A 25,391-nucleotide genomic window follows, 5' to 3' on the forward strand; every position below is an offset into this window, starting at 1 on the left:
AAAGCTGGGGCTGGCCTCACCACCTGCCTGGGGCTAATCTCTCATTGAGCTTTCTTGCAGTGGCTCCAAATGAGCCGTCCTGGGGGAGCCCCAAGCCCTGCAGACAAAGCCAGGACAAAGACTTCAGGGGGTGATGCTGGGCCCCATGCTGGCTTCTTCTCCCTCCCCTGGCAGGGGGAGCATGCTGCTCAGCCACACCGCAGTGAGCTGGGGAAGCTGGGTGACCTGGAGCGCAGGGCAGGGACGTCCCTCCAGGGAGCCATGGCACGAGAGTTGTGGCGTTAGCAGGGGTGACGAACGAGCGCGGCCAGGACCCCCGGCTGCCTCGCTCTCGGCCCCACAGCCCATGCTGTGAGGTTGCCACGCAGGCGCTGGCGGCAGCTGCTCCTGCGGGGTGTCCCGCTGCCGGACCCCCACTGTCCGGGCACATAATCCGCCCCATTGTGTGGGCAAGTGCCCGGCCCCGGCCCATCTGGCGCCAGGACAATGGGGCCTTTTTCCGGCCGGCACTGGGGGGAGATGGACTCGGAAGTCTTCCGAAGGCAAAGGCCAGTTTATAAATAGCTGTCCCCAGGCTCTCAGCTTCCCCCCGTTGCCCCCTCAGCCCCCATGCCACCCAGCCCAAGCCCCAAAGCCTGCCCCTCGCCCCAGGGCAGCAGAGCACCGGGGCTGCGAGAGGACCCCGGGCCACGTACGTGCCCAGCCCAGCCGCACGCGTGCGAGCGAGAGGGCAGTACGTGGCTATTCGCACACTGTCCCAGGGGTGCACCTGCTGCAGGCCGTGGGGAGCCTGTACCCCTGGGATGTCAAGTGACAGGCCAGCCCTGGGCAGAGGGCTCCTTCCCCCTGCGCCTTGGCAGTGGCCGTGAGCTGGCTAAGGTTTCCCCAGGAGTGTCCGCTCCCCCGGCTCCAGCTGTCCTTGTCCATCCGCCCTGCACACAGCGAGGGTCGGGCCCCCAGCGTAGGACACAAGGGGGGGGCTGCACAGCTCCACAGCCTTCCTCGCCACCGCTGCGCTGCTTGCTGTGGAACACAACCAAGCCCGTGTTGCTTGCGTGCCCTCAAGCCACCCCTGGCAGGGGAGCTGGAACCCTGGGGGGCTCCCAGGTCTATCCTCTGACATTGCCGGGGCGGAGGCTGGGGGCTGTGCTTTGGGTGGCATGGGGCTGGGTGACCCTCGCCAGCTTGGGTCTTCTCTGGGGCTTTGTCACTGCTCTGCATCAGCCGAGCCCTTGGCTGTCTCTGCACAGCTGCTCCAGAAGATTGTGGTGCTCCGGCGTAGAAATCCAGATGTCACCTTCCTTCCCCCCTTCCGCTCACGTCCTTCCTTCCTCCCCCCGCCCAGCCCCTCGCCCGACTCCCAGCCCCTCCTGAACAAAGGCTCGGTAGCCATGGTTAATAATCCCCACATAAAGGCCCTGCAGAAGAGGAGAGGAAGGAGAGGGGAGACACAAAGAAGCTGCTGGGAGCCCAGCCGAGGAAGGCGGGGGTGGAAGAAGGCGTTTTCCTGAGCTGTGGGACAGGGGTGTTAAAGCTGGCTCCCAGAGATGGAGAGAGGCGGGGTGTAGGTACCCCGAGGCAGCTTCGCCCTCATGGCACATCTGATACCCCATCCCTCATGTCTTCTGCCCATGGGGAACGGGGAGCTGGAGGTCGGAGAGCCCAGGCGGGTGCCTGTGCGTACCCCACACCGCAAGGCCTTGCGTGAACCCCCAAGCTCCCCAAAATGCAGCTCCAGCGGGAGGGCACCCCCGGGGATTTCTGCCCGGGGTCGGTGAGCCCCCGCGCTGCCGTGGCGGGGAAGCGGTGGGCCGATCCCGGGCGGTGTGGGAAAGCGCGGCGCTGGCCTGCGTCCCATCCCTTCCCTGGGGAGCGGGGCCCCTCGGCCCTGACGGTGCTGTGTGAAGAGGTGCAGGCCTGGGCAGCCACGCAGCCGCTTCCGCCCACCACGCCTGCCCTCCACCCTGCCGCCACGCAGGCCAGCGCCCGCCGACAGCTCATCGCCCACCGGCGCGGGCTGGGGGCTCCCTGGGCACCCCACAGACTCCTCCCAAGACACCCGGGCTGCCCTGGGCCCCATCGCCTGGTTGGGGGCTGCAGGAGCCGGGGAAGGCACAGGGCCCCCGTCCCCACCTGGGGCGTGCTGAGCAGCGTGCCGGGGCACGCACGGCAAGGGAGCCGAGTGCTGCCTGCCGGCACAGCCTGCACTGGGGCCAGCTCCCTCTGGCAGCTCGGCAGGACCCAGCTAAGCCCCGTGGGTCTCGCTGGGAGGGCAGGGAAAGGTGGAAGGGGCTGAGGTGTGCTCTGGGATGCAGCCTGTGCTCAGCCCCAGGCCCTGTGCCTGGCTCTGCATGCTGGCCATCGCTCCCCTCCAGCTGCAGAGAGCCAGGCTCAGCAGGAGCCGGAGGAGAAAGGCAAATGCAATTATGCACTTCCAGATTGTTCCTGCAACCTGCGATGCTCAGATAACGCCAGGGTTATCAGCCCTGCCCTGGGCAGGCTGCACCCGTGTGCTGCCCTGTGGTTTTCCCGCAGAGAGGAGCCAGAGCGGCTGCCTGGCAGCTCCCAGGGACGGAGCTGCCTGCCCAGGCACGGGCTCTTACCCGAGAGGTGACAGGAGGTTTAAGGAGAGCACTGGGAGCCGTGGGGGCCCAGACACCCCTATTTCCCCAGCTGGCAGAGAGCAAGAGCTGCTCTGTGCCTCCACTGGGGCCGGACCTGCGAGCTCCGACCTTCCCACCCCGGCGGTGCGCGTGGGACCGCGACACGGGAGCCTCATCCACACTGTTTGTTTGCACAGCAGCAAATGGGGGCCAAAGCCAAATCCGTTAGGCAAGCAAATAAATAAGAAGGCGTGAGATAAGGCAGCGGAGAGGGAAGACGAAGGTGGCCAGCCTGCTGCGCTCCCCACGCAGAGACTCCGAGCCCACCGGGTGCCACACACAGCGCAGCAGGGTGATTTCACGGCAGCCGTGAGAGCAGTGGGGCCTTGCTTTCAAATCCTGCCCATCTTCCCCAGAACCATCAGTTTGGTAGGGGGAAAAAAAAAAAAAATATTTCTTCAAAGTTAAATGGTCTGAAAAGCAGAAGCCCAACCAACTGGAGGCATGGCTATTGCAGTAGCAGCAGGAGGCTGTTTTGGGGGAAGGGGGGGTGGGGAAAGGCATGCTCCCCGTCACAGAGGTTGGCCAGCCTGTTTTCTCCAGGGAGGGGCACTGCCCTTTCCAATTGCTGGGAATTTTCTACAGAGGTTTTTATTAGCAACATTTTGCTTTATTTTAAACACAGAATAAAAGTTAGCACCAGAACTAAATGCATCAGCAGTGTGTCATCTGGGTTGTCTCGCTTGTTTGTTTGACTTGGTCAATGCTTTCCGACAGGACAGCAGGACCCCTCAGGTCCCCTTCCCTCCCAAGGTGGCATTTGTGGGGCTTAAATCACAGTATTTTATGCAAAGTGGAACATCCCTTTCCCTCCTCCAAGGGGAGCAGAGCCTGAGGCTCCTCTGGTGCTGCATCCTTCCCTTTGGAGGGAAGGTGTGAGCCTTTTCTCAGGGGTCCCTGAGCCCTGGGCACCGCTCAGGGGGTGACTGTTCCCACAGTGGAGAGGGAGCTGCAAGAGCATCCCCTCAGTGCAGCCGGGGGGGCGAGAGCAGCCTGCCAGCAGCCTGCGCGAGATGGCACAGCTCCCTTGCACTTGTTCCTCCCATCGAAGGCACCGCCTGGGAGGAGGCCCCCTCTCCACACCAGCGATGCAAGGGCTCTGAGCCTTATCACTGCCCAGCGTTGCCATTTTAAGCAACTAATCTCGTGGGGAAAAAATTTAATCATTTCCGATGAATCATCAAGTCTATTTGGCTGGGAAAGTGGTGGTGGTGGGGGCTGCCCAGGTATGCAGATGAGACAGGAGGAGGGCATGGCAAGGGCCACTGCATGGCACTGGCGGGGGAGTGGGGCTGGGGGCCAGCACAGGGTTGTCAGGGGGCTGGTGGGGCTGGCAGTATGAGAGGGGCTTGGGGATAGCCGGCGGGAACGCTGTGGCCCCAGGGAACCCGCAGCCCGGCCGCAGAGTGGCTCAGGGTGGTCGGAGGGATGCAGCTCATGCTGCAGGAAAAGCAAGTGGAAGAGACAAGATGTGCAAAGGTTCGGAGCTCCCGGGTTGAGAGCCGGAGGAGAGCGCTCTCGCTGCTCCTGGGAGATGCTGGGGCAGCCCTGGACCTGCCTGCATGTGGGGTGAACTCAACTCAGCCAGCTGCGGGGGTCCTGTGTGAATGGGGAGCAAAATGGGAGGTAGAGAAGGGGCTCTGAAGGAGAAGAAACCCCCGGTGTTTCATCCTCAAGCACTCTGGCTCTGACTGACCTGGGGGAAACTGAGGCACAGAGCCAGGCTGCAATGGGGCAGGGGCAGTGGACCTGGGGGCGCTGCTTGGCAGGCCAGGGGCAACCCGCAGCACCTGGGGAGGGCTGTTGTGCTCCCCCAGGGCTGTGCAGGAGCCTGTCAGGGGGCTGCCGGAGGGGCCGGGCTGTGCTGGGCGATTACCCCTGGATAATAGCAGCCTTGTGCAGGCCTGGGAGCCCCTCCGCCCCCGGCTCGGCCCCCGGCCAGGCGTGCTGCCCCGGCCACCGCAGCTAACGGCCTTTCCACAGCCGCCCTGTTCGACAGCTGCGCGGGGGCTTGGGTGGCCATGGAGCCGTGTCCTGGGGCCCTGCCTTGGGGACAGGGACGGGGGGCATCGCGCCAGGGAGGCTGAGACCCTGCGGACCCCCGGTGACCTGCCTGGGATGGCACTGCCCTCGCATCCCCGCTGCTCCCCAAGGACCCCACTGTCCCCAGGTGTCTCTCAGAGGCAATGACAAAGGGTTTGGCCCGCGGAGGCCGCCGGTGGGCGTCCGAGGTCAGCCCCAAAAGTGTGGCTGGGGTCTTGGGGGGGGGGGGGGCGGGGGTAGCTCTGCCCCGGGGCACCGCCAGCCACATCCACCGGTGCCTGCAAGTCGCGGGGCCCGGGAGCCCCCAAGCCCTCACCCTCCGCGGGGTCTGCGGGGGCTTCCCACCCCCAGCGCCCGGCAGCCCGCTCCGATCGCCCCCGCGCCGGGCCGGGCTGGCTGCGGGGGGAGCTGGGCCGGGCCCCTCCGGCAGGGCTAGAAGTGCCTGACAGCGGCGGGGGCGGGCGGGGGGCTCGGCGCGGGGCTCCGCGGTACGGGGGGTCTGGGGGCGCCGGCTGATGTCCCGCCCCCGCCATGCCCGGGGGGCCGCACCCGCGCCAGCCATGCGGGGCCCGGCGGCGCCCGGCCGGCTGCCGCTGGGGGGGGATAAGCGGCCGCGGGCGGTGGGCAGGCACCTCGCCTTCCTCCTCCTCCTCCTCCTCCTCCTCCACCGCCTGACGTCACCCACGGCCCCGCTCAGTCGCGGGCGGCCGGCGGCGGCGGTGGGCATGGCTGGGGGGCGGCGGGCGGCCGGGCTCGCCCTGGGCTGGGGCTGCTGCCTCCTGCTCTGCTGCGGTGAGTGGCGCGGGGCGGCCGGGCCGGGCCGGGGGCGGGCGGCCGGGGGCACCTGCGGGGCTGCGCTGCGGGGCGCCGGGGTCCCGCTGTCCCCGGGCAAGGCTTCCCCTGCGCCCCGTGCAGCCGCCATCCCGCTGTCCCCGTCCCCGGGAGTGCCGGGCTGCCGCGGGTCAGCGCCCGGTGCGCGGTGCGGGGCTGTGCCAGCCTCCCTGCCCGGAGCGCTCCGGGGGGCGGGGGGCAGCCGGCGGGGTCCCCCCCGCAGCACCGCTCCGGGGCCGGCGGGGCCCCTCGGGCGCTGCCTGGCTTGGGGCCAGGAATGCGAAGCCTGCGGTGCCGGGGGAGCCTCGGGGGGCGCAGCCCCCTGCAGGATGTCCTCGCCTGCACGTCCCCGGGCTGCGCCGCGGGGGTGGGTCCGGGGTGGGGTGGGGGAGCCGGGAGTGCCGCATTCCGCGCTCAGGGCCCCTTTGCAGCCCCCTCCGCCCCGCGAGGCAGGGCAGGGTGCGGGGTGGGCTCTGCGCCCCCGGGGCCGCGCTCCGGGGTGCCCCCACGTGTGCTGGAGTGCGGCGGGGTGAGGCGCTGGAGCCGCGGGGACGCACCCGCCCCTGCCCTTCTAAGGAGTTTTTCCCCGAGCGCTGTTTCTCTTGGCTTTTTTCACGCTTTCTTTTTTTATCCTCTTTCCAGTCCATTTTCACTCTCGGGGCGGGGGGGCTGCGTTTCCTGCCCTACCCTCTCCCCGCAGCATCCCCCCCACCCCCTCGCCGGGGCAGGGAGTGGTCCCGGTGTGCGCCCCGTCCCGGCCGCGCTGCGGGGGTGGCCCCAGGCGCTGTGGACGGGGCTCCGGCACGGCAGGGGAGCGGATCGCCCGAGCCAAAGGCAGGCTGCCCACGCCCCCCCCCCCCCCGGGCTGGGATCCCCTTCCTCACCGCACATGTGCCGAGCGAGGAGTGCATTGGTTGGCGGCATCGGTGTGTTCACGAGCCCAGCCACGGCGAAAGGCTTGATGCTTCCCAGAAGCGTGAGGAGCCGCAGCCAAGTGCTTCCCCGCCGGGCTGGGGGCTCGCCCTGCTGCTGTGGCAGGGGGCTGACCCCCTGGGGCGGCCAGTGCCACCCCGGCCCCTTCGGCACTGCGGCCTCGGGCTATTGGAGAGGTCCCCGTTGGAGAGGTCCCTGTGGGTGCTGTCACCTGGCTGCGGGGCTGGGGTGGTGAGCCTTTCCTCTCCTGGTGTACATGGCCGGCTGCTGGCGGGGCGCTGGGGCCGTTTGGGGGTGCAGGGTGCCGCTCCGTGCTGCAGCAGAGCCTTGGCTCGCTCCCCGTCACCGGCACAGCGAGGGTTGGGCAGGGGCGGAGGGTGCTGGGCGCTGGCGGTGGGGTTGCTGCTGCAGGGCCGGGGCTCAGCGCCCTGTTTCCCCTCCCCGTGAGGAAGAAGGGGTGCAGGTGATGCCACGCCGCGGGATGTACTCTGGCACAGGGCTCTGTGCGGGAGGGGCAGCGTTGCCCAGGGCAGGGGGCACATGTGGGCATGTGCTGGGAGCAGGCGGGATCTGGCCGCAGCTGGTTTCCCTGCGAGGGGAACAGAAATCCGCGGAAACCTCAAGCATCCCACGTGCGGCTGCAGACCCCTGCGGTGCCCCTCTCGCTGCTCTGTGCCGGGGGCTCTGCGCCACCGCCGCCACACTGCTCCTCGCCATCTCCCCGCACACCTCGGCTCGACGGGAGGCTGGTGGAGGGGCTGTGCTACTCCCCACCCCCTTCCTCGGCTCTCAAAGCAAATCTTTGTTCTTGTGGAGCTCTGGCTGGCGGCCGGCTGTCCGCCAGCCAGATGGAGAGGCACGGGGGCTCTCCTCCCTTCCCTGCTTGCTTGCTTGCTGCAGACGTCCTCTCCAGATCTCCAGGTCTCCCGTTGGAGCTGTGCCAGGCGCTTGGGGTGCACGGTGGAGGCTGGAGCTCAGCGCTGCAGCTGGGCTGTTCTATGCGTGGCCGATGGGTCTCCAGCCCTGCCCAGGTTCCCTCACCCAGCCACGCTGGGCACAAGGGAGGATCTGGGCACAAGGGAGGATCGCTGTGGACACAGAGCCTGCTGTGCCAGGGTGCCCGTGCCCGCTGCCTCTGCAGCCTGCCTGCACACAGAGCAGGCTGGAGCTGCAGGAGGAAGCCCTCTGTCCCCAGGGTTGCGGGGGGGCTTTGTAGCCCCCAGCTAGCCACACTTGTGGTGGTGCTGGGTGCTCCTTCCAGCCTGGGGGAGGGCTGGTGTCCAGCCTGCCCCGGAGGGGGGTGCAGTGAGCCCTTGTCCCAGGCAGGGTGGGGGCTGTAGCGTCCGTGTCCACCTCCTCAAGGGCAGTGGATGGGGCAGTGGATGGTTGGGAGGGACGTGCCTCATGCCAGCCCCAGATGCCAGCCATTCTCCAGCTCTGAGCTCATGGGTTTGGCTGCTTCGCTGCCTGGATGAGGGCTCTCATGCCGAGCGGGTCAGTGGGGTGGGCCAGCAGCTCTCCCCCTCCCAGGGGCTGGCTCTGCCCAGGGTCTAAAAGGGGGGCAAAGCCCGGCCTGCCTGCCTGCAGCGCAGAAGTGTCGGGGCTCAGCAGACGGTGCCCCAGCCCCAGGCTTGCCCAAGCCTGCGGGTGCCCGACTGCACCAGGCGGCCAGGTGTAAAGTTATCTTCTCCTATGTACGCTCAGTCCAGTTTCCTGACCCCAGTGCATGCTTATCTGTGGGGCTTTCACCTGTTTTTGTAGCGCCTCCTTTCCTGTGCAGTGCTTTGTCTGTCCCCCTTTGCTGAGTGCCGACTGTACTGTGCCAACGGAACGGGTGAGGGCCAAAAGCTGGCTGTTGGGGTGTCCTGAAGTGGCTGGTCCTGTGAGCTGGGGCCTTTGCTGTGGCAGAAGGGCTCCTGCCTGCATTTTGGCATTGTGCCACCACATAGCCCCTCCAGACAGAGAGTATTTTGTGGGCACGGCATTGGCCTTTGAAGTTGCCTCACTTGCAAGGCTCTGTGGCTGTTACTGAGCAGCGTTATCGAGGGAGCTGTTGACACAGCTGGTTTCCTCCAGCCTCTTGTGTACAGCTGCCATACCTGGGCTGGGCTGTGGGTGCTGAGCCGGTTGGCCCTGTTGCTGGGGGATCGACCTCTGTCCCCTCCCGCAGGGCTGCACCCCCACCCAGGGCACGCAGCCCTCCCTTGCTTTGGCACCCCTAGAACCGGTGGTTGTGGCACTCCTAGCCTTGCTGTGATGCAGCACTTGTCTCTGCCGTGCCTGGCTGGGGTGATGCTCTACCCCCGGCCCCCTGGGGAGTGGTTCTGTTCCGTGTCCTGGATCGATAGCCATTACCTTCCCCGGCTGCTCTGGAGCTTGGCCAGGAGCTCCATTACTGCTGCGGGCGAGTGGGTGGATGGGCTGAGGGGGAAGGTAGGGTGCCGAGGTGGGCAGGCTCTGCTCGCTGTGGGTGCGGGTCCCTGGTGTCACCCATGCTATGGGGTGGGCAGTGCTGGCTGTGCTTTATGGGCAGGGAGCAGCAAGTGGGGGCTCATCTTGGGTACGCTGCAGGGGTGGATGCTCTGACCGCCAAGCTCTGGGTTCCTGCCTGAGTGGCAGGGTTGGAGGTTGGGGGGGGACCCGGGGGTCCTGGCTGCACCCCTTGCCCTGCCTCTGCTAACCTCCCGACACCTCCTTCGCTGGCCCTTGGTGTGGGTGGGTGCTGGTCTGGGATGCGGGCTTGGACCGGGTGGGTAGATGTGTGCTTTGGGGTGTGAGGGGGGTCACTGCTGCTCTGGGCTGATTAGGGCCGTTGGCAAGGCGACCCGCTTGCTTGCGGGCTGTGGAGATGCAGCCCCTTCCCATACCCCAGAAAACTACTCCCTGCCTCGGTGGTGTGGGGGGGGATTTGGGGGCTCAGAGGTCCTACTGCTCATTTCAGCAAGACTGGGATGTCATGGGGAGGGCAGGTCTGACAGGGACCGCACCAGTGGTGTGGTGGGTGTCCCCAGGTGTCCTGGGGAGACCAGTGGTGCAAGCGCGGCGTGCCTCGTCCCCTCTCTGGGAGCAGTGCTGGTGGCCTGAGCCCATGGGCACCTTGTGGATGCCCTGTGGATGCAGAAGGCAGTGTGGTGGTGTGCTCCGGGCTGGCACTGCTGCTGGGCTGGGACACAGTGCCTGGGGGATGCTGGCACAGGACGTGGCACTGCCCCAGCCCTTTGGGGGATGCAGATGGGGACAGGCCTGGGCTTGGCTCCCTGCCTGCCCGGCTCAGACCTAGGGGCCTCCCCGTGCTTCCCCCCGTGATGGGCTCTGTCCTGCAGCTGCAGCCAGCCGGATGGAGGTCTCCATGCCAGCGGTGGTCGAAGTGGAGATCGGGGACACGGCCAGGATCGAGTGCAACTTCTACATCCCTGAAAATGATTCCTACACCTACATCAACTGGTTCTACGTGAGTGCTGGCCTGGGAGAGGAGCGGTGGGCAGTGGGCTGGGGTGACAGCTAGCCCGGAGCTTTCTCCTGGGCTCTCTGTCAGCCTGGCCTCAGCCCCTCGCCTTGCAGATCGACGGCAACAACCAGGTGAGGCTGTGCCACATCATAGGCAGCAAGGTCGTGGAGGATAACACGGACTACAAGGGGCGGCTCTCGGTGGGGGAGGACAAGGCCCTCTCCATCAGCAAGGTGACGGTGCAGGATGCCAGGACCTTCGTGTGCCAGGTCGAGGCGGGCAGCCACGGTGCGGGCGAGAACCGCTCTGAGCTCCGCGTCTACAGTGAGTGATGGGGCGGGAGGGCAGCACGGCCACTCATCCGCTCTGCGGGGCTGGTGGGAGATCCTCTCCCGTCCCTCCTAACACCGTGGGTGGCTTCTCTTTCCAGAGGTCCCCGAGACCCCTGAGATTGTGGCCAACTCGGGAGGCATCTCAGTGCACAGCACTGACATCCCGCAGGTGAGGAGAAGCTGCGCATGGGGAGGGGAGGCTGCCAGCCGTGCCAGGCTCCCTGCTCCCCTCTCCCCATGGGCACACCCGGTGCTCAAAGCTTTCTCTGCCGCCGCTGCAGATTGCCCAGTGTGTGAGCAGGAACAGCTTCCCGTTCTCCAACATCACATGGTACAAGAATGGGAAGCAGCTGCAGCAGCAGGAGAAGAGTGAGTGGGCTGGGGCTGGGGAACCGAACCTGCCTGCTGGGGAGAGGGGCTGGGGCACTTGTGGTACCCGGGGCCTGGGGCCTGGCAGCCCATGGCCACCCAAAGGAGCCCTCTTTCCTCCTCTGGCCTCCCCGCGGGCTGGGAACAGCGGCTTTGTCCCCTGTAGTGGTGAAGATCATGGACACGCTGACCCGCGAGTCGAGCGGGCTGTACACGGTGAGCAGCACCCTCTTTGCCCGCGTCACCCGAGAGGATCGCAACTCCCTCTACCACTGCACCGTGCACTACTGGCTGCGGGGACACAGGCGCACCATGGAGTCACGGCCAGTCAATGTCACAGTCTTCTGTGAGTCAGGGGCTGGGGCCCGCGCCTGCCGCCCGGTGCTGCCTGGCAGGGCTCCGCACTGATCCCTCCCGCTCCCTCCCGCAGACCCTGCGCAGCACGTGAAGCTGCAGGTCATGCCGTCCTCAATGCTGGTGAAAGAAGGGGATAACGTGAAGCTGGTCTGCGAGGCCGACGGGAACCCAGCACCCGTCTTCAGCTTCTATAAGAGAGATGTGAGGCTGGAGGGGACCTGAGCACCTCTCACTTGGTGGACAGCTCGTGTCCTGGCTGCTCCTCGTCCCCTGCCTGGGGGACCCTGGGCAGTGGGATGCAGCAGCTGGGATGAAGGGTGCCTGTGTGGGGCTAAAGGCTCTGTTTTTCTTCACTGTCTGCAGCTGGGAGACTGGCAGGATGTGTCATCACTGGCAGACGCCAACAGTGGGGTGCTATACCTGCGTGACGTGACTAAGAACAGCAGTGGCCTGTACAGGTGCCAGACCCTGGACTTGGATGATATGGGACAGCTTGAGCAGGATGTGGAGCTTGTTGTGAACTGTAAGGCAGGGGGATGGGATCCTGCAGACCTTGTGATGGGTGCCTCGTCCCTCCTGCTCATCCTGTCCTGGTCTCCATCCCTCTCCCAGACATTGAAGAGGTCCGTGTGAAGATGGAGCCATCCTCACCCCTTAAGGAAGGGGATAGTGTGAGGCTGAGCTGTGATGCCAACAGCCCTGTGGCCCTGGACTACCAGTGGAGGGATGACAAGGTGAGCAGGCATTTGGGTATTGTCGTGCTCAGGCTTGGTGAGCCTGGGCTTTGCAGCAAACTGGGCAGAGGCAGGAGCTTGCTTCATCTCTTGTGAGAGAGGCCAGGGCTAGGATTCCCCCTCCCATGGGCCCGCATTGTCCATCTCTACCCCTTCACCTCCTGCCAGTACTGCAAGGAGGTCCTGTGCTCGCAGCCCCCCTTGCGGTGCGTAGGAGGGAGGGCTGAGGCGCTTTGGGACAGCTGCAGAGCCTGGGGAGCCTGGTACTCGGGGCTCATGGCCGGTGGGCATCCTCTCCCAACAGGGCAAGAAGGTTGCAGAAGGGAACCAGCTCTTCCTGAGCAACCTCACCTTCGAAACCTCCAGAAACTTCAGCTGCAAGGTGATTGCACCGAGCGTGCCAGGGCTGGAGCAGAGCAAGCAGGTGGCCGTGGCCGTTCAGGGTAAGGAGCGGTGTGTGTGCAGGCGTGCTGCCGGGCTGGAGGGAGCCCTGTCCCTTGCAGCATCAGCCCCGGTCCCCAATGAGCCGCGGGTGCTTGATGTGCCGTCCCCACAGGGAAGCCGCGGATTGTCGCCATCAGCTCCCCGCTGTACGTGCGGCAGGACGAGGTGGTGAACCTGACCTGCAAGGCCATTGCTTTCCCCAAGCCTTCTGTCCACTGGAACGTCAATGGGACGGTGAGCGCTGGGGAGGGTGCTGGGTCTCTTGGAGGGGCTGCGCATTGCCACGGGTGCTGAATCCTTCACTGTGCGCCCCCCTCGCAGGCTCATGAGTACATTGAAAACCAGCACATCGCCAGCAACCTGACGGTGCGTGTGAACCATGACCTGCTGCGGGCAGGAGCCATGTGCAGGGTCTCCAACGCGCTGGGTGTCAGCGAGAAGCACATCCAGCTGCTGGGTGAGTCTCGGGCACTGCGCTCTGGCCTGGGAGCCCAGGGAAGCGTTAGTCCCCCTTGCGCAGGCACCCTGCGTGTCGTGCTGCCGTGGCGTGGCTGAGCTCTGTCTCTTTCCCTCCCTTCCTGCTTTACCAGTGGAATCCATCAGAAAAGGTCAGTCTCTGCACCGCGCCGGGTGTGTGACAGCCCAGGCTCCAGTGGGAGCATGCCATCGATGGGCATCACTCCCCTTGGGGCTGGGGAGGGAGCCGGAGCGTGACAGGGATGGACATCACTCGCCTCGGGGCTGGGAAGGGAGCCTGGATCACTGATGGGCATCGCTCACCTTGATGGGCATCAGTCGCCTCGGGGCTGGGGAGGGAGCCTTGGCCGCTCGCTCTTGCACTGCGTCTCTCGCTCTTGCACTGCGTCTCTCGCTCTTGCACTGCGTCTCTCGCTCTTGCACTGCGTCTCTCTCGCTGCTTCTCTGCCAGGGGAGCGGAGGCTCCGTCCCCAGCTGTTCCTGCAGCCGTGTGGAAGCTGCCTGCTTGTCCCCAGCTGGTAGCCCAGCGAGGCCATCGAGTGCAGCCTCCTGCAGCCCAGGGCCGCTGGGCAGGGAGGGGAAGGGACGGCCGATGTCTTGCAGGAAACCCTGTAAGCTGTCCTACAGCAGGCAGGGGCATGGCAGGCGGGAGCAGAACGTGAAGCTGCTAATGCGGCTGTTTGAACGGAGCGTTTTTTGTACTGACATCTGCCTCCTGCAGGGAGCTGGAGAAGCACCAGGAACTGGATCCCCGTGGGGCTTTCCTGGGGGAAGGGGTCCTTACCTTCCCCCCAGGGGAGTACAGTAATACGGAAGCTGGAGAGCATCAGGGTGGGACAGGCATTAACTTCTTCCTCTTGCGTTGTGTTTAGATCAAAAGACACCAGAGAGCAAAGGGGTGATCATTGTGGCCATCATCGTCTGCATCCTCGTGGTGGCTGTGCTGGGGTCTGTCATCTACTTCCTGCACAAGAAAGGCAAGATCCCATGTGGCCGCGCTGGGAAACAGGACATGTAAGCACTGCCGCCTGCCCTCCCAGGGAGCCCCTGGGGCCAGAGGTGCTTGCCATCACTCATGCTTCCCATCTCATTGCACCAGCTGCTCCCTGCCCAGCGTGGAGGGAGGCAATAGGGCAGCCTCGGGGGGCACCGTGCTGGGGTCTCAGCAGCGCTTTCCAGCTTCCCACAGCGTGGGGTCTGCACTGCTCGCCCCATCCGCACAGGGAGGCGAGGAGGAGGACAGCAGAGTGGTAGAGCAGCCAAGGGATCCCTCCCTAGGGAGGAGCGGGGCAGCCCAAGGCTTCCTGTGAGCCGGAGCCTCTTTCACCCCTGGCCTTCCTTGGCCCCAGCCCCACTCCAGAGCACCCCCTGAGATGGAGCCCCCGGGCTCGGCCTCGCTCCGCCAGCCACGTGCCCTCTTTGGTGTACCACAAACATGTCTCAAAATTGTCACCTCCCTCCCCTAGCACAAAGCCAGAGGCACGTAAAGACAAGATTGTAGTTGAAGTTAAGTCAGATAAACTTTCCGAAGAGGCGGGGCTCCTGCAGGGTGCCAACGGCGAGAAGAGACCTGCCGCTGACCAGGTAGGACAGAGCGTCGTGCGCTGCCCTTCCCCAGGGCGAGGGCGAGGAGCCGTGGGGGTGCATTGAGGTAACGCTTTTCTCCTCCCCGCAAGCTCCTCTGCCAGCACTCCCCCCCGCCCCCCGCATGGGCCTCCATCATCCATCATCAGTGCTCGAGGGGGGCCGTGGGAGGGAGGGGAGGTGACAGAGCCGCGGCTCTCTGCTCCAGGGACGCAGGAGCAGCCCTCTCTCCTGGTGCGTGCAGCTCTGCTCCGTGCCAGCCCCTGGCATCGCCCGGGAGCCCGCTGCTTGGCTCGGCCTCCTCGGAGCCGGGCCGCCGTGGGAGGTGGAGCTACATGAGCATCTCTGGCTGGGAGTCGGGAGCGGGGCTGTGGGAACGGGCCCTGCCCCGGCATCTCGGAGCCAGAGCGCTCGGTGCAGGATGAGAGGAGTCTCCCGGGCTGTGTGCTCCCCTCGCCTGGGGTCGAGAGCCACGGGGGGCTCGAGCAACGACTCACGGTATCTGTGCCAGGCAATGGCCGCGCTGAGGCAGGGCTTGCCATGCTTGCACGCCCCGTGGAGCCATAGGGTGCGGCACCTGAGCCCACCGTGGTTTGATTTGCCTTAGTCCAAGAGAGAATCCCACGCTGGTTCTGCTGCCCACGCAGCTCACGCTTGCCGCCCCTCGCCCTGGGGCCGGCGCTGTCTGTCACGCAGCCACCTGCAGCAGGGGACCTGGTTTTCTGTTCACCCCTAACTGCTTCTTCCCCCTCTCCCTCTTTCTGTTTTGGCGGACTGAAGAGCGAGAAATACATCGATCTGAGAAACTAGAGAGGGAATCTACTAAGTGCTTTCTTCCTTCAAACCTTTCCTGCTCTTGGATTGCCTTGTCCCACCCCTGCTCCAGCACCTGGGGAGCACAGCCAGAGACAATTACTGCGTCGCAGTGCTGAGCCCCAGCGCGCAGGGGACGCCTCTGACTCACCTGTCCGTTACCTCAGCCGTGGGCTTGCAGGTTGTCGACTTAGCAGCAGCAAAGCTGGACTTGCTTACTACTACTACTACTACTACAGAGAAGCCAACAGCAATATTAGAAAGAAATACCCCATTAAGCTACCCGGTGGAAGGATTGGAGGCTTTTTCAGGAAATCTGTCCTGTACGTATGTGTGGGAAGGTTTTGATGCGTTTTACCCCAAACTTGCTCAGAAAAGCTGGTGAAATTGTTGTTTTTCTTTTGGGATGTCCCAGGCATCTTAGCTGTAGCGGTGCGCAGGTTAGATGAGCGAAGGGTGGAAGTGATGCGTTAGAGCGGCGGTTGGCAGCCGCTGGGGAGGGGGTAGTGCTTTGCTTTGCCTTGAAACTGGTGTCGTTGGCTCAGCCCAGCGTGTCCTGGCGGTGCTGTGCAGGCAGGGAGCTCCGTACCGGTAGCTGTGATCCTGCAGGAGGTGAGTACCTGGCAGAGGGGACAGGGGTGCCCATCGCCCAGGCACACGCCGGACCAAGGGCTTGGCTTCCCTGGCTTCTAGCGGAGCCGTGCCGAAGTGCCGGGGAGGGCTTCCCTCCCCCCGCTCCCCAGGGAATTGGATCGCTTTTGGGGGGGCTGCACAGCTGCTGGCAACAGCGGGTGCCAGAGCCCTCCCCCCCAAATTTAAAAGTAAGGAATATTAGGCTAGGGCCAGTCAGCGATGTCTCAGGGTTTTTTATTTCTGTGCTGAACAATTACCACCCCCAGGAGAAACTGGTTTATTTCTGTGCTTCGGTGGCACCTCTGGCCCCGCAGCGGAGCCGTGGGGAGGGCGGATGGGCGAGCAGCTTGCCCTGGCCTGCCCCAGCCCTGCGCCCCCACGGCTCCGTCCCCTGCCCCCTCCTAGAGACATCAGCCCCCTGCAGCCCCTCCTGCCTCTAAGTCACTTACTCAGTGCTCTGGTGTCCACAAGCCCCTCCGGCCCCTGCCGGCTCCCGTTCACGCGGCGGCCAGCGTCCCACAAGCCGTGAGCTGTACTCGTGAGCTGCAAGTGTTGTCGAAGCAGAAGCAAAAGCTTTGGTTTATATATATATATATATTTTTGTTGGATTGTGTGTACATTTCCAGAAGTTTTTGTCTGATAACTTGCAAGGGTTTTTTTTATATATGTGAAAATAAAGTACAAAGTTCAAAGCCGGGTGCTGAGTTTGTAGTGGTGGTCCCACCGGGATGGTGCGGGCAACGTGTCCCCCTGTCCCCCCCACCCCGATTTCAAGGCTCCCTTCCCCAGGAGCGGGTTACTAAGGTGGGGTATCCATGCAGGCTCCCACCTTTACTTTTTCTCCCGCGACAGCAGGACTTACTCCTGGGAAATGGGTTTAAACCAGCAGTGTGGGCTGAAAGCCCCCCTGGCACTTGGGACACCGCTGAAGGTCGCGGGGGCTGGTGGCGGCTGCCGGGTGTCACAGCCCGGCACCAGTGGGACACGCTGCCGGTGGCCTTGGCCAGGAGCCGCCCTCGGCTTCCTGGACGAGCCGGCGGAACGGTGTTGGCTTAACTGGCCTCTGCCCCACGGCGGGGGCAGGAAAATGTCCCGTTCACGGGTGGCCGAGCCCAGCACCGAGTGCGAAGGGGTGGCAGCGGGTGACGGCTGACGAGGTACACGCGGCGGTGGGTCAGCAATCCCGTCCAGGTCCTCGCAGTGGCACCTTCATACCTCCCGTAGCTGGTAACGGGTAATCCTGGAGATCCGAATGGGTGGTTGCACTCACAACTACTACAGACACTGACAACTACCAGTACTAATACATCTAATGGATTCTAATAGATAACTAGTATTAGACTGTAAAAGATCTCATAGTATTAGATTGGAATGTACAATTAGATTACTAGTGACGGTAGATACGAAAAGGCAATACTGTCAACAGAATTTAACAGATCCCAACTGCAGAGTCTATTAGGTAGTTGTGTTAATAGCTAATATAGATACTAATAACTGCTCTTCGGTAAGTCCTATCACTAGATTCTAATAGATAACAAGACATTATAGTAGATAATTGTATTGATAGCTACTAATAAATATTAATGGATTTTTCCCTTAAAGAATTCTAATAGATTATAACTGTTACTCATATACGAGCTACTCTGGATCCTAATAGATAATTCTTATTGATACATTCTAATACATTTTAATTGGTAGCTGTATTAATAGCTACTCTAGATACTAAATACAAATAGGTAATTTTTTAGATGCTAATAGCAATAGCTTTTAATAGATAATTGCAATAACGCTAATACAGGTAAGATTCTCATAGATTATGAGACAAAATCGTATGGCTGCCTACTACAAAAAATTCCATTCATGAATTGATAGGTATTTGCATTAATAACTACTATTGATAATTCTATAAGTAGATTCTGTTATAGATTCTACCAGACCATTGTATTTTTAGCTAATATAGATAATACTAACTACATAATGAATAAAAGTATTATTAGATACTGGTAGATAATACAAGAAAATCATCTTACCAGCTATTGTAGATATTAGTAAATCTAAAAAATCTCCAAAATTCAGATAGATAACTTTAGGACCAGCTACTGTAACTACTACTCATAGATAACTGTTGTAGATTTTACTAGATACTGTAGAGGTTCAAATAGCTATCTGTGTTACTTCCTACTGTAGGTACTAATCTGTAATTCTGTTATGAGAATCTATAAGAAAACTTTTCTGCTTGCTGCTGTAGCTGATATTAACTACTAATAGACCACTGTTTTAACAGAATCAGTTCTAAAAATTGATTAGAACATTACAGCTGATAACAGCTACTGTAGGCTCTTAACAGTTACTGACAGTAATTCAGTCAGCAGAATTATCTGTTAACGATAGCTACTCTAAACACGACTAATGCGAAACCCAACTCTGTTCGTGGATTCCAGTGGATACCGATAACCTTAAGAAATAACTAATAATAATTACTTGTTGGTAATAGCAGTGTTAGTATCAAGTTCTAACTTAGCCGGGACATTCAGTGATAGATAAATAATAAGTAGCAGTGCACAACAGAATTGGATTTAGCTGAATGCTGCAGCGTAGCGGTGCTGGCAGCGAGGGTGGGTGATACTGAACGTTGACGGACCACCCTGGCAATAAACCGAGCAGTTAATGCACTGGCTGTGCCACCCCTCAGCAGGTGCTGATACCGCGGGTGTGACAGCGAGAGCGGTCAGACGGTGGCTAACACCACCGGGCCCTGTGTGAGCCCCGGGACGCCCTCAGCTCTGTGTAACTACACTGCTAGTGCTTGATGCCATGAAACACCACATGCCCCCTCATTGGACCCCTGGTCATATTATGTCACCCCTCTTATCCTCATTTGAGCCCCAGTTAACCTCATTCAACCCTTCAGTACTGATTCTAAGATACTAATTGACCTCAGATGACCCCCGTGTCCTCATTTGACCCCCATGTCCTCATTTGACCCAAGCAACCTCATTTGACCCTTCAGTGCTGTTTCTAAGATACTCGTTGACCTCAGATGATCCCTGTGTCCTCATTTGACCCCATGTCCTCGTTTGACCCCTCAGTGCTGATTTTAGACATCCGTTGACCTCAGATGACCTCTGTGTCCTCATTTGACCCCTGGGTGCTGATTTTGAAGAATTCATCGACCTCAGATGACCTCTGCATCCTCGTTTGACCCCTCAGTGCTATTTTGGAGACTTTCTGTTGACCTCAGATGACCCCTGTGTCCTTGTTTGACCCATGTCCTCGTTTGACCCCAATTGACCTCATTTGAGCCCTCAGTGCTGATTTTGAGGCATTCCCTTGGCCCCTGTGTCCTCATTGAACCCCAATTAATCTCCTTTGACCCCTATGTGACTTGTTCGAGGGGTTCCCTCAACCCCATGTGAGCCACGTGTCCCTGTTCGACCCCAGTCATGGCAGGTGCCCCCCGAGGGTCCTGGCCAGTCTGTCCTCATTTGAGTCTAATGGAGCCTCCAGGTGCCGGAGTAACAGAGGCTGGACCCTGCCGGGCGCTATAGGTGCTGTGATTCCAAGATGCACAAGTGGCAGCTGTCAGTCCCACCCCGAGGGTCTCACCCACTGCAAGACCCACAGGGGTCCCCGGGGTCTCAGGGACTCCAACAATGCCTTAACGTTGTGTAGCATCCGTTAGACCACACAATATTGAAGTGTGTAATATTTATCTCCCTATATATAGTTGGATTTCTTATATATTCTTTATATTTCATATCTAGTTATGCTCTGTAATTCTGTAAAACACCTAATTACAGAAATGCTATGCAATAATCATAAAGATCTTTTAGAGTCTTGCAAGGAACCCACACATTGATAATTGACTTAGAGCGTCGCGTCATGCACAAATTCAAGCGGAGCAGGTTGCAAAGCTCTTCTGCCCAAACCGGAGAGGAACTGAAACGAGTCAGGGCTGCCCGGCTTGGTGACTGCAGGCTGGTGCGGGACGGGACGGGATGGCCATTGGTGTCCCCAAGGCCAGGACTAGGTAGTGCTTCTGGAAGAAATGTCTCTGGTAACATAAGGCAACTGCTCGGGCACACAGGAGGGACCTCTCCCTCTCTGCTCCCTCTCCTCTACTGATCTAAGGATAAACGTGTGGTACGGGACTTGCTTATCAAGCCATTGCCATCAAGCTATCTATCGTACCTAATTACATGCACCTTGCATTTTGTATTAATAAAGCATAAAACTGGTTGGTTGGTGTCATTTCATGTGAATTCAGTCCAAGGGTATCACGGTCACCGGTCCCAAGGGGAGGGAGGTTGTCCTACACCGCTCCTTTTGGGTGGCGACAAGGCTGTAGTAACGTACTAACGGAGGCCGTGAGAGGCAAATGGAGCCCAACAGACGCCGTTTGTTGGGATGGGACTGACGCTTCTGCATCTGCGAGACCCGACAGACACTGCAGAGCCTGTTCAGCCCCACCAGATTCCTGCGGACTCCTCAGGCTCTGCTCGTGGGTGGCAACAAACCTGTCAACATCATTCTCAGATCTGACAGGTCCTGATGGATTATAGCCTCCACTAATCGATTCTATTAGAATACGCTAACTCCACCAAGACTGATTACTATCAACTTGGAATGAATCTTTCCTGCCCTCTGTTCGTTAGCGTCCATGATACAAATCTGAATTTAACACAGAACTGTGGTAACAGCTAAAATAGCTACAGAGTCCGGCCGCAGGAGATCCAGGAGACTGAGCACCGCAGGCCTGGGCACCCCCAACAAGGGGACCGAGACAGGCTTGAGCAGGATAATTCTTTTTGCAGGACTCACAGAACCAACACAACACAGACCATATGCTACAACAAAGGAAATTTTATTTAAAAATAAAACTTTGTTTTGTTTTCTTTTTACTGACACAGGTGAATGAAATCCCAAACAAAGAAGCTCTTAGTGGGCAGCATACAAGAATGGAAACAATTAATAAATAACATTAGTATAACCTCTAAACATTAACAATGCATTTGCAAACAAAATGAGGACTTTAAACCAAGTGAACCTTAAAGCTCAGCTACTCTCTGTAAGAATATTTACCTTCTGTTTTTCCTTATTCTTTACAGACTGAAAGGATTAAATACTGCTATTATATTTTTATATTAATGACACTATTATACTTTTTTAAAATATTTTGTGAAAATCTCAACATTTTAACACTGATATTATACAAATTGGTATTTGTCATTCAAGAGAAAGAACAACTGTTCCTCCCCCACTGGGAATTTCAAAGAAGATTTCTATTAGGAACTTTAAAAATAAGTGTCCTTATTCTCCACTAATTTTTAAAGTGGCACCTTTAAGAAAGTGCCCTGGGAGTTGCATTTTTTTCTTGCTCAACTGAAAAAAACACAAACATTTACAGTAATGACCCTGCCTCAGGATTAGCTACAGTAATGTCATCGGTCTAGTGCAGGAAGCAACATGCTGGACTCCGAGCCCCCCCGGCTCCCCCAGGGCAGGGCTCAGTGAAGGGCACGCAGAAAAACTGTTTGGAAGGGAAACAAGCCCACTGGTCCCCAGCAGAGGCATCCCACGCCTCAAGCTGCAGCACTTGCAGAGACAGACACACAAGGGCAGTGCAGCAGACAGGTTTTACCACACCCCTGGCAGGACAGGGCTCATTCCAGACTCCCATTCAGCTACGGTGGCGTTGAACAGCCAGCAAACCTGTTCGGAACAGAGACGCTTGTCTGCTTTCCACAGCGCCCTGCTGCTCGCTGTGCAGGGACACACACTGGTCCCACACATCTGGTGCCCAGCTCTCACTGTACAAAGTGTTTTCTGCTTGCTTTGTGGCCAGGGTTGACAGGTAGGGGGGAAACCCAGCAGTTTTTGTGAGCAGAACTTGTATTTCATTACAAGCAAAACCAATCCTGTTCTACAATTCTACTGTCTTCACACCAAGCTGAGTACAGCACCAGTCCAGACAAGTCACTGTTAGGGACAGGTAAAGTAGGAAACCTCCACGGTTGAAATGCTACAAAACACAGTGTCATAGTTGAAGTGACAATTGCCCATCTTCGGCGCCCCTTCTTTTCACCCCTTTCAAAGCAGTCTCATGCTCAAAGGCATCTTTACAGCTTGTCTAGCTCGGGCTCTTCAGTTTCACAGAGGTGTGGATGCTCAGATCCAGCCTAGCGATGCAGCATTCCCTCAAGAAAGGCACTAGACATTTGGGGGTTGGGTTTTGTGTTTTTTTGTTTGGTTTTTTTTTTTTTCTTTTTAAAGTAGCGTCATAAAGTTAACTTCTTAAGCATAAAGATCAAGGAGGTGAAGGGAAAAAAAGAGAAATTAATCTTAGGCTTACCTTTCTGAAAGAACAACAAGAAAAATACACTGTACAGTGCTTGGATGGACTCCACAGAGCACGGCCATAAGACATGGTCAGGACTCTGCTGCACTTCAGTGGTACTAGCAAATGCTTTCACGTCTAAGGAAGAAAAGCCAAGACTTAAGTTTCCTAAGTCAGACTGAGACACAAACAGTGGACAGAAAAGACACATGCAGAAAAATTAGTGATACATGCCACAAAGAGTGCTCTCTCTAATCTCTAATACCTGGAACAACACCCATAGGAACATCTCTTGGCACATAAACCCCAAAGACAGGCCTGTAATAGCTCTGCTAGGCATGATTTAATTTAACATTACAACAAGCCTGTAATAAAGGGCTTGTATGGGACAGGGCATCACTACTCTGATCACACACACTGTGCAAGACAAGAGTTAAGGCTTTCTAGCCAGCTGGACTTGGCTCTTAAGCAGTCTTGGCAGTGGCAAGAGTCACGCGCCACACTTGAACACACTTGCACTGAGTTTATAGAGCAAGTCAGAAATGAAGTGGCTCCAAATCCAACATGGAGCTAGTGGCAGCACTGGAGAGAATATGAAAAAGCAGGAAATAAAACCGTAGTGCTCCCTTACAAAAGGGTTTTTCCCTGGTTTTCTGGGACAAAGCCAGGAAATAACTCTCATACACCAGGACTGGTTGCTTGGGCTCACAAATGTAACGTGCGGAGACAACTGAGAACAACCAGAGCTGCCCCATGTTCCTGCCTCAGCAGCACCAGCGCTGGGCTTGCTTCTCTAGAAGCTCCCACAGACACGCTGACCAAGGCTGCCATGCGTAACTGGCAGAGCAATTCACGCAGAAAGAGCAGGACTGGCTCCTGATACCGCTGACGGTTGCACGTGTGGGCAGAGGAAAAAGAACAGCTCTTCTTCCCCGAGTGCAATACACACTGACATCACCTCCTCTGCAGCGCAGCACCTCCACCAAGGCCAGACTCTGCTCTTGGCTGGGCCTGACCGCTCTGCACCACCGCAGAGCGCCGTGCCCACTGACGTGAATCTCATCGGTGTGCTGTATTGCAAGTTTCAGCCCTGGCCCCAAAATAGCAGCGGTGGTGGCGACCTGTAAATGTTGCAGGAGATCTCCTTACGGTTTCAGAGAAGGTTTCCTTCACTACAGAAAGGAGGGAAGTAAAGAGGCAGTTCATGCTTTTAAACTACCTGGAACTCACTGCATCAATTTATAAAGCTGTAGATCTAGAGAGAAACCTATACTCTAACATAAAACAAAGATTTTACGCTTAATTCCCTTTGCTAATACTTGTTCAGTCCTCTCTGCCAACCGCAAGCCATTTCTGAGACACGGGCCCAGCTACTGGATTCTTTAAAAGGCTAAACTGCATCCAACTGCCATAACCACTCCAACACCACTTCAAGTTGCAACCCTTCGCCTAGTGACTACTGCTGCCCTTAAGAGAGATGCAAATAACGCTAGACACGCTTCAAAAGGCTAACAGCCTCTCAGTGTACACAGCGCGCTTGTTCGCCTGTCAGGCTGTGATCTGCGTATGCCTGCTCGATTTAAATCCTCTCAAAAGGAACCATACACTGCTCGCACATCAAGCATCTACGAACAGAGTTAAGTAGCTGAGTATGCAAGTCAGGTTCTTTCAAAGTAACAGCTGAGTACTGACTTCTAAAGCCGTGTGATCATTTTACAAATACAGAAGTTTCCCAGATCTGCTTTAACACAAGCTCTGGCAATACCTTAGAGCAATGGAAATGGAAAGAAGGGCCCCCGTGTTGTTTTGATAGCCATGCAGGGAAGTGCTGCATTTCTTTTACTGCAAAGCAGGTAAGATAGCAACAAATACGTCAGCTCCATCTACCAATTCCACAAAACAGCCTGGCACGAAGACAGCTGGCTCCCGCCAAAGCTCTCTGAAGGAGAAGACGGAATGTGCGTGAAGACCACTAGTCTGTGACAGCCACCGTGCAATTGAGATAAATAAAACATCGTATTTACCAGGTGCAACATTCCTACAGAAAGAGCGCATGGGAGTGTCCAGTGATGGCTGCTCAAGCCCAGCAGGGCCACAATCAAGTTTGAGCACTGAAGCACAAAATGCTCCAGGGTAAAAAAAGGAGAAGCAGCAGCCAGTTCTTTGCTTTCACTCAAATTCTTCCCACCCTCTCCCACCCCTCAAAAACACGCAAAACTTTCAGCACGTCTAGCTGCCTGGAATCTGGTGCTGCCAGTGCTGCCGGCAAGAGGACATACATGAGAGAAATCCAACTCCCAGCACCGTCAAGATCAAAATGCCCGGCAGAAGCTAGTCATGCTATCTCCAGGCAAAAAGGGAGGGCTTGAATCATAAGCAATCAATGCTATTATTACAGGCAAAAGGGAAACACCATGGTGAGCAGGAAGCAATCAAAAGATTCTTCCAAGGTCTCCTATTTATTCCCAGCAGAAAGGGACCTCCCAGCTGCTCTAAAAAGCCTGAGCCAGACACACAGCAGCAAACAGATCCAAACCTAGTACCATGAACCACAGGACACACCACACTGACCTCGAGACTTTGTTTCTCAGAGCATTCACTTAGAATTCACAGCACAAAACACTGCCCCCAGCCTCCAGGGCATCAGCTCGGGGATCCCTTGTTGCGACACCTTTCTCTACCAACACCCTGGAAATAAATCTGTTCTCTCAAACAAGAGGTAGGGGTAAAGGACTCCAAGACATACACTGTATAAAACACCATTCTGCTCCATTTCATTCCACTGCTTTGAAATCTGGAACCACAAAAACCTGATAACTGATTCTCTTACGAGGCAGGACTGACCTCAGCACGAAGTCTCTAAAGGAACCCCCTTCCCCTTTGGTGCGTAGCTGGGCTACGGCTGCCCAGGCAGCTGGTCCACAGAAGTTGTAGGTGTGGAGGTAATGTGCTATGTGGCCACATGCGCAGGGGAGGAAATGGAAACAAACTCCCGGAGAATATTCTTGGCCATTTCAATATTATTATGTGCAATGACCAGTGCTTTCTGAATGTCCTGATATGAATAGCCTTGGCTCATCAGATTCTCGATCTCACTGGAGAGCTGCAGTGATGCACTGGTCCCACTGCTGGCTCCACCTGTTTGGCAGCTCCCCGCTTTCCGCTCAGAATTTATTCTCCGTGGTAGTGGCTTCGGTGGCCTTTCTGGAACTTGAGAGCCATCTGAAAAACCTGGAAGGAGAAACAAATGCATCACTTCAAAGAAGAACATGTGATTCTTGCTTGGAACAAAGCAGGAATGACACTAGGTTGATAAATGGCACTTCAAAAACATGCCGCTGAAAGCCACTTCGACCAGCCTGCCCTCTCACACCAACGGTACGTATTAGCTCA

At 58.3% G+C, this 25,391-nt stretch overlaps 2 protein-coding genes across 7 annotated transcripts in view; one reads left to right on the plus strand and one right to left on the minus strand.

Annotated features, from left to right (window-relative positions):
• The first annotated feature begins 5,358 nt into the window (after positions 1 to 5,358).
• Positions 5,359 to 16,358, plus strand: MCAM (melanoma cell adhesion molecule). 5 transcript variants are annotated; one of them, XM_055728613.1, is made up of 16 exons: positions 5,360 to 5,498; positions 9,794 to 9,921; positions 10,032 to 10,242; positions 10,349 to 10,419; positions 10,532 to 10,619; positions 10,786 to 10,965; positions 11,050 to 11,177; positions 11,340 to 11,499; positions 11,589 to 11,710; positions 12,015 to 12,153; positions 12,267 to 12,388; positions 12,476 to 12,611; positions 12,745 to 12,762; positions 13,504 to 13,645; positions 14,098 to 14,215; positions 14,996 to 16,358. In XM_055728613.1, the coding sequence occupies exons 1-16, from the start codon at positions 5,432 to 5,434 to the stop codon at positions 15,023 to 15,025; spliced, it is 1,860 nt and encodes a 619-aa protein (XP_055584588.1). In that variant the 5' UTR covers positions 5,360 to 5,431; the 3' UTR covers positions 15,026 to 16,358. The 5 variants fall into 5 exon arrangements, with proteins under 5 accessions (XP_055584591.1, XP_055584588.1, XP_055584590.1 ...); XM_055728614.1 differs by having other exon boundaries at positions 5,385 to 5,498; positions 9,800 to 9,921; XM_055728616.1 differs by lacking the exon at positions 14,098 to 14,215 and having other exon boundaries at positions 5,359 to 5,498.
• Positions 16,359 to 20,506: 4,148 nt separating this feature from the next.
• CBL (Cbl proto-oncogene) overlaps positions 20,507 to 25,391 on the minus strand; it is a 45,293-nt gene continuing 40,408 nt past the window's right edge. For both annotated transcript variants that reach the window (XM_055695909.1, XM_055695910.1), the window contains one exon: positions 20,507 to 25,229. In XM_055695909.1, the coding sequence (XP_055551884.1) occupies positions 24,949 to 25,229 (281 nt within the window). In that variant the 3' untranslated portion in view covers positions 20,507 to 24,948. The remainder of the gene's footprint in view (positions 25,230 to 25,391) is intronic.

The sequence above is a fragment of the Falco cherrug genome, chromosome 17 (genome assembly GCF_023634085.1).
Source record: "Falco cherrug isolate bFalChe1 chromosome 17, bFalChe1.pri, whole genome shotgun sequence".
Taxonomy (NCBI): Eukaryota; Metazoa; Chordata; class Aves; order Falconiformes; family Falconidae; genus Falco; species Falco cherrug.

Excerpts from the sequence above, each read along its gene's own strand:
- MCAM (XM_055728613.1), top strand. The coding sequence starts at position 5,432 with ATGGCTGGGGGGCGGCGGGCGGCCGGGCTCGCCCTGGGCTGGGGCTGC. Across the intron at positions 12,389-12,475 it reads ACTGGAACGTCAATGGGACG|GCTCATGAGTACATTGAAAA; the intron begins GTGAGCGCTGGG and ends CCCCCCTCGCAG. Across the intron at positions 13,646-14,097 it reads CGCGCTGGGAAACAGGACAT|CACAAAGCCAGAGGCACGTA; the intron begins GTAAGCACTGCC and ends TCCCTCCCCTAG.